The following is a 7,708-nucleotide window of genomic DNA, read 5'->3' as shown; positions in this document are numbered from 1 at the left end:
ATGAATACGAAAAATATACAAGCCGTATTCGAATAAATAGCTCCTATGACGATGTTTGATTTACAATCTTTTTTGGGATTGGCAAACTACTATCATCGATTTATTCACAACATAGTGGCTACCCTTATTTTTGATTTATTGAAGAAGAATTGGAAGTGAGATTGGTCTGATGGATGCCAATGTACATTTGAAAAACTGAAGAAGAATATTACATCTGTGCTAATGTTGAAGCTGCCTGATTTTGAGAGACTATTTTTTATCGTTTTATTGTTTTGTATGTTTGAATTTTTTTTTCAATTTCATCCTTTAATATTTTATTAATTGAATATTAAGCTTTAAGGTTTTTAAAATTTATTACTTCTACACAAATAAATTGGTTCACGAGTTTAATAGATTAACATAAGTTATCATTGTTTTCTTAAGTTTTTTTCATCATTTAATATTATTTTTTTCTTTTAACATTAAATTTTTTTTAAAACATGATTATATCACATGAACATTATTTGTTTTAGCTCAATTTGTTTATCCAACCCGCGGTAACATAGCTAGTTATGGCCGATTATGCCATGTTGCATAGCTCCTAACCAGCTCAATCTATTGCAAAAACGACTTTGAATTTTTCTTTTTGATATGTTCGTGTTATGGTTTTCGTATCAAGACATTTTCCTTACAAATAATAGGAAATAAATTTTTTATTAATTTTCTTCGCAGATAAAAATTTTCAACACTGAGAACAGAAATTGTCATAGTAATGACAAAGTTGGAAATTAAATGCCCGCACGGCACTCTTTGAACCATCTAGTCAACTTCTTTTGAATCGAGTAGCTGCCATGCCAAAACCTGGCTGCCCTTCTTATATTTACACCATCAAAACGAAGCCACACATTCATCACTCTCTTACCTTCATCGCTCTTTCTGCAGAGGAAGAGACTGGAGTTGGCTTAGTTACCAGCTACTATACTTTCATTTCTTTAGTTGCTTTGGTTGTTGAAGTAAAAAAGAATGGCTGGGACTGGAATGTTTTCTGAAATATTGGATGGTGATGTGTACAAGTACTACTCTGATGGAGATTGGAAGAAGTCTTCTTCTGGCAAAACTGTAGCTATTGTCAACCCAACTACAAGAAAGACTCAGTACAAGGTTCAAGGTATAGTTGATTAGATTTAGATCACTCCCATATCGCTGTTCTTTGGATAACATGTATGATCAGTTCTTTTTTTTTTTTTTTGAAAAATGTTCCCAGGAGTAATTCCTTCGTGCTTGAAAGAATGTGCATGAATGACACTACTCCACCGTAGTAATGCCTATTAATTATTTGGGGATAGAGAGATTCCTTAATGATGAAGCATGTTTTATATTCATGCAATTACCTCTATTTATGAACTGAGAGAATGAAAAAAACATCGATTTTATATATGTAAGAAACTTGCTCAAGCAAGAGATGTATAGTTAAGAATTAGGAAATTTGATCTTGGGACTGTTGATTTTTCTTTTGGCATGGTTTGAAATGATGGGGAGAGGGGAGAACTGCATAATTTTTTTTCTGATCCACCGGAAAAATTTAGTTTACGTATAAACTTTGTTCTGGTTCTGAAACAGCTTGTACACAGGAAGAGGTTAACAAAGTGATGGAATCAGCCAAAAGCGCACAAAAAGCATGGGCTAAAACTCCACTATGGAAGAGAGCAGAGCTTCTTCACAAGGCAGCTGCTATCCTGAAAGAGCACAAAGCTCCAATTGCTCAGTGCTTGATAAAAGAAATCGCAAAACCAGCTAAAGATTCAGTAACTGAGGTATATAATTAGTTTTCTCCATTTTCACATTTGAAACTTGACCATGCAAATTAATGATAGAAGGGAGTGATTTATCTGATTTTCTTATTTGATTCGTTGAAGGTTGTGAGGTCAGGAGATCTTATTTCCTACACTGCTGAAGAAGGGGTTAGAATTCTAGGAGAGGGAAAATTCTTGGTCTCTGACAGCTTTCCTGGGAATGACAGAACCAAGTACTGCCTGACTTCTAAGGTATAATTCTCAGCTCACAATTCTTCTTTTCTTACTACCTCTATAATTTATGATCATGACTTGTGAGGGTGAGTATAAGGACCAAGAAAAGGTAAAGAAAAGCTGACTCCCATATCTTTTAATAGTATTTATATCATTGGTGAACAGGAAATGCAGGGGAAAAGTTTGTTTGATGATGTCAACATAACTAACATTTTGATTAAAATCTTACAAGTTGGAGAAGAGTTCAAGTATAATTAGGAACAGAAATTGTCATAAATGATTATGATGTAAGAATATATGCTTGAACGCAACATTACTCACTGGAATTAGATCCTGATGGATCAATCCATATGTATTAGGGAGTAGCCACATTTAGGGAGTTCGTTTAGATAGATATTGGTGTCATTTGTCTGCTGCTGTACATTAAATAGATAATCGGTGGGAGAAATTAACTAAAAGCCAATAGTTTGGAACTGTATTCTAAAAGTTGTAACAGATATGGTTCTCATTGGTTTTTTCTTGTCTTTGTTCTCTTGCTGCTAATGCTAGTTTTCTGTGTCCTTTTTCATTTTATTACTCTGTCATCATTGTTTATCTGTCACCACTAGCTTTATCGACCCTTAAGGTTCTATCTATTATCCTATTCTACATACCTAATAAACTTCTTCAGATTCTACTTCGATATAGATTAACCAATGGCATCATGATAAGCTGAGGTTGAAGGGGGCAGCTGTTGACTGTTGTAGTTCACTCTTCATCCATTCAATCATTTTTCATGGAAATGAATGAAAATAGTAGATAATAATTAGAATTCTTAAAATAACTTTCCAAGGCGTATTTAAATGAGATACACGAAGGACAGGGAACCAGATGGTATCAATATTTTTAAATACATTGGATGTGTTCTAACCAATGTATGATGCCCCACTCCGGATCCATATATAGCAATCCAACCTTCTTTTCATGACCAGTAAGAAACTTTTTTCCTGAAGAGTATATGCGTGAGAGATGTCTTTCATAACTTTCACCAGTATAATTGTCTTCAAAATCATTCATATTGGTTAGCTAATTCGATAACACTAAAATCACAGATTCCCCTCGGAGTGGTTCTAGCCATTCCACCCTTTAACTATCCTGTCAACTTAGCTGTCTCAAAGATTGGTCCTGCATTGATTGCTGGAAACTCCCTCGTGCTCAAGCCTCCAACTCAGGTACATGAATGTCTCCTTTATCTTACTCATTGTAATGTTTTCCATCAATGGGCATTGTATAGAAAATTCAAGGATCCTTATGTTGGTTGACTTGAGGTTGTGCCTAAAAATAATGATTCAATTGTATGCATTTGGAGGACCTTAAAACATAAACTCTTTTCGAACACCGGAAAAGGAAAGCAAATATGCATCTAATTTTTCCTCTTATTTTATTCATAGAGGAAGGGTTGATCCTCTCGGTCTCACCTTTGAATTTTCTTTCAGGGTGCTGTGTCTTGCCTGCATATGGTACACTGTTTTCACTTGGCTGGTTTTCCCAAAGGCCTAATCAGCTGTGTCACCGGGAAAGGGTCTGAGATTGGTGACTTTCTTACTATGCATCCTGGTGTGAACTGTATAAGGTGATCCTTCATTTATCTTCTTTTGAAACTTCATTAGCTCCTTCCTTGTACTTGTTTGATGCATAACGTCGTGTATAAATCCTAAGTTGCATTTTTTTCCCTCAGCTTCACTGGCGGAGATACGGGCATTGCAATTTCAAAGAAGGCAGGCATGATCCCTCTTCAGATGGAGTTAGGAGGGAAAGATGCCTGCATAGTGCTTGAAGATGCTGACCTAGATTTGGTAGCAGCAAACATAATAAAAGGAGGCTTTTCTTACAGGCATGAGAGTTTTCTATAAATCTCATTAAGGTTGCATTTAGCATGGGGATGATGAAAATGTAGATACTGTCATATTGTTTCGTCAAGCCAAAAATGGATGCTTGTGTCGATGTGTTACACATCTTCAAGATAGTGAAAACATCTTCTATCTACATTTGATGAGGAAATTTCTGTGTCAATAGGCTGGCTAGAGATAGAAACATCTAAATCATGCTAATTGTTTTTTTTAACGAGGATAAACTGGAAGCATATCAAAGGTGTGGTGAGAATTCGTTGAGATAACTTCCTGCCAATTTTTCGAAGGAACACAGTGCAATAACGGTGGCTAGAATTTCACTATATTTGAAGCCAGTTTCTGGACTCTGGCCAATGAAATCATTTCCTTCATTTTGCTATGAACACATTACATAGACATCTTATTATATGACATATTGATTTACATGTGATCTAGATATATTTAACACAAATCAAACCACACTTTAGTAGGCCATCTTAAGTAATCTATCTGTTTCTGTCTCCATCCTTGTTTTGTTATTAATACAATGTGTGTATCTTTTCTGCCACATATATAACAGTGGTCAAAGATGCACTGCAATTAAGGTTGTCTTGGTGATGGAATCCGTTGCTGATGCTCTGGTTGAAAAGGTGAAAGCAAGAGTTGCAAAATTAAGAGTCGGGCCACCAGAGAATGACTGTGATATCACCCCTGTAGTCACAGAGTCATCTGCCAATTTCATCGAAGGACTGGTATTGGACGCCAAAGAGAAAGGAGCAACTTTCTGCCAGCAGTACAAGAGAGAGGGTAACCTCATCTGGCCCTTGTTGTTAGATAATGTGAGGCCTGATATGAGGATTGCATGGGAAGAACCATTTGGACCAATTTTGCCACTAATAAGGATCAATTCCGTGGAAGAAGGAATTTACCATTGCAATGCTAGTAATTTCGGGCTCCAGGTATAGCTCATCTTCCTTCGCAAACATTTCTGTTTTAGTTAAAGCTGAAGCCTCTCTCAATTGGATTAACTTCCACCACTCTCTCCATATTTGGTATCAATGCTTGTTTCTGATTCACAGGGTTGCGTATTTACAAAGGACATCAACAAAGCCGTGTTGATCAGCGATGCAATGGAAACTGGGACAGTTCAGATCAACTCGGCACCAGCTCGGGGACCAGATCATTTCCCTTTCCAGGTGAACCAAAATTTTCTGAAAATGCTACATATTGTATTGTTATGTTTGCTTTGGAAAGTAAATTTTAAAAAATTATTTTTTAAATTATTTTGTATTTATTTGCTATTAAAAAATTTGATTAATAAAAAATACTTTTTAATTAAAAAAATTTAGCTTGATTTATAGGAAAGCGTTTTCCTGAAAAATTTAGACAGAAAACACTTTTTTGAATTGTGAAAAATTTAAAAATATCATATTATTTGCTGATTGTATCCAATTTGATAAAAAAAATTTATTGCTATATTTATTTTATTTTAAATATTTATTTTTCAATTTTATTTTTTAAAATTTTATTTTTATATTAACTTTGGTCTTTATTTTTATAATTATTATTTTCTTTTTTGTTATTATTATTTTTATTGAATTTTTTTTTTATCAAATTTCTTTATTTTTATAATTATTATTTTCTTTTTTGTGTTATTATTTTTTTTATTGATTTTTTTTTATCAAATTTGATCCTTATTTTTTTATTGTTACTTATTTTATTTGAAATAATTTATGAAATGTTAATTATTATTATTTTAACTTCTTCATCTTTTATTTTTTTTAGATTTTGATTATTATTTTTTTATTTGAGATATTTTATGAAATTATATATGTTTTTTAATTTCATTCTCATTTAAGTTTTTAATTTGTAAGATTTTTTCCTCATTATTTTAATAAACTTGAGAAAAATAAAACATTAATAAGTTATTTTCCAGCTTATTTTTCATGACATAACCAAACACTGAAAAATATTTTTCAATTTATTTTCCATTACACTACTAAATATCAGAAAATAATTCATTTTTCTAGAATTCATTTTCTAAAAAAATTTACTTTTCAACAAATAAACAAGGCATTAAGCCTCATTTGTCTAGTGGAATATGGTTTTCTGAAAACCACTTTTCTAACTTTCATGTGATTATTTGATATTAGAAAAATTAATACACGAAAAATACTTTCCAATAAAAACAAATTTAGCCTGGTTTCTAGAAAAATGTTTTTCTTTTATTTTCAAAAAATACTTTCCAATAAAAAAAATTTAGCCTGGTTTCTAGAAAAGTGTTTTTCTTTTATTTTGAACGGAAAACACTTTCCAGAAGTTGTAAAAAATTTAGAAATATCATATTATTTACTGATTATAACAAATTTGGTCCTCAAACTTTTGATTGTTTTATATTTTATTTTGAGGTTTTTTTTTCAATTTCATCTTTTAGAATTTAATTTTTATATTAACTTTGATCCTTATTTTATGATCCTTATTTGCTTTTCTCTTATTATTTTTTTAATTAAAATTTTTTATTTATCAAATTGGTCTTCATTTATTTGATTGTTATTTTATTTTAAATAATTTATGAAATTATAAATATTATTATTTTTATTTCATCATCTTTTAATTTTTTTATTTGTTAAATCTGATATCTATTATTTTGATTGTAATTTATTTTATTTGAGATAATTTATAAAATTAGATTTTTTTCGATTTCATTTTCATTAAACTTTTTAATTTATATGATTTGTTCTTTATTATTTTAATAAACTTGAAAAATATATATTAATAAGTTATTTTTCAGCTCATTTTATATAACATAAACTAATACTGAAAAGTATTTTACAATTTATTTTTCATAACATTATCAAATATCAAAAAATAATTCACTTTTTAAAAATTAATTTTTTTAAAATAAAACTAATTCCAAACGAAAAAACACACCCAGTTACTTAGATTTTGCTTCGTGGCATTACCCTGAGGACTAACAAATGCATTGTTGACAGGGTTTGAAGGAAAGTGGTATTGGATCACAAGGCATCACCAACAGCATTAACATGATGACCAAAGTCAAGACCACAGTTATCAACTTACCAAGCCCTTCTTACACCATGGGTTAGTGTTATCTACAAGGGAACCAATAGTCACTACTTCATCCTTAGCTTATTAGAAATATTCGAGGAAGAGTTTTCTTTTTCTCCTACATCCTTATTAATTCATATCTAAGAGTATGATGCGGAATAAAGATGCATAAATGAACTGCACAATTGTGCGCTGCTAGATTGCTAGTCGTTGTGCGGCTATTGTAAAACGTGGGCTCTAGTACTGTGCCCCTATTTTCAGATTTTGCTGAAAATGTTTCAATAAGACTTGATAAATAGACGAATGAGAGTTGTTTCTTTCAATTAGGATATTTATTCAGCAACTAGATGTTTCCAAAGCCTTTCTTCATGACATTTTAGAAAAGAAGGTTTATTATGGCCTAGTTGAGGGGTTTTGAGGATCATATACACCTCTAGTTTGTATGTAAGCTTCATAAGTCTATGGGTTAAAGTATGCCCCATGAGCTTGGTTTAATCGCTCATTTATTGCTCTCTTATCTTTTGGTTTTCTCAATTCACAAGTCGATTCATCTCTGTTCACATATTACCAAGATTCAATTCATGTATTTTTATTAGTATGTATGGATGATATCCTTATCACCTCTAATGATCGACTATTCATTACATCTCTTATTTCTAACTTGCAACTTGAGTTTGCTATAAAGAATCTTGGACAGTTGATATATTTTTTGGGTATTGAAACCATATGCAATTCTTCTGGTCTGCATCTTCACTAAACAAGATA

The 7,708-nt window shown here is 31.7% G+C and overlaps 1 protein-coding gene across 3 annotated transcripts; it reads left to right on the top strand.

Moving 5' to 3' along the window:
• Positions 1 to 873: 873 nt before the first annotated feature.
• On the top strand, positions 874 to 7,257 carry LOC105131930 (NADP-dependent glyceraldehyde-3-phosphate dehydrogenase). Of its 3 annotated transcripts, none has more exons than XM_011035151.1 (9): positions 874 to 1,147; positions 1,600 to 1,793; positions 1,896 to 2,024; positions 3,098 to 3,217; positions 3,482 to 3,618; positions 3,724 to 3,879; positions 4,455 to 4,833; positions 4,954 to 5,113; positions 6,810 to 6,832. In XM_011035151.1, the coding sequence occupies exons 1-9, from the start codon at positions 1,003 to 1,005 to the stop codon at positions 6,815 to 6,817; spliced, it is 1,428 nt and encodes a 475-aa protein (XP_011033453.1). In that variant the 5' UTR covers positions 874 to 1,002; the 3' UTR covers positions 6,818 to 6,832. The 3 variants fall into 3 exon arrangements, with proteins under 3 accessions (XP_011033453.1, XP_011033452.1, XP_011033454.1); XM_011035150.1 differs by lacking the exon at positions 6,810 to 6,832 and adding an exon at positions 6,868 to 7,257 and having other exon boundaries at positions 875 to 1,147; positions 4,954 to 5,070; XM_011035152.1 differs by lacking the exon at positions 6,810 to 6,832 and adding an exon at positions 6,868 to 7,257 and having other exon boundaries at positions 1,060 to 1,147; positions 1,611 to 1,793; positions 4,954 to 5,070.
• The last annotated feature ends 451 nt before the right edge of the window (positions 7,258 to 7,708 follow it).

Source organism: Populus euphratica, unplaced genomic scaffold, assembly GCF_000495115.2.
Source record: "Populus euphratica unplaced genomic scaffold, PopEup_1.0 scaffold73.1, whole genome shotgun sequence".
NCBI lineage: Eukaryota > Viridiplantae > Streptophyta > Magnoliopsida > Malpighiales > Salicaceae > Populus > Populus euphratica.
The sequence above is the reverse complement of the archived record's forward strand: the minus strand, read 5'-3'. Positions and strand labels throughout refer to the sequence as shown.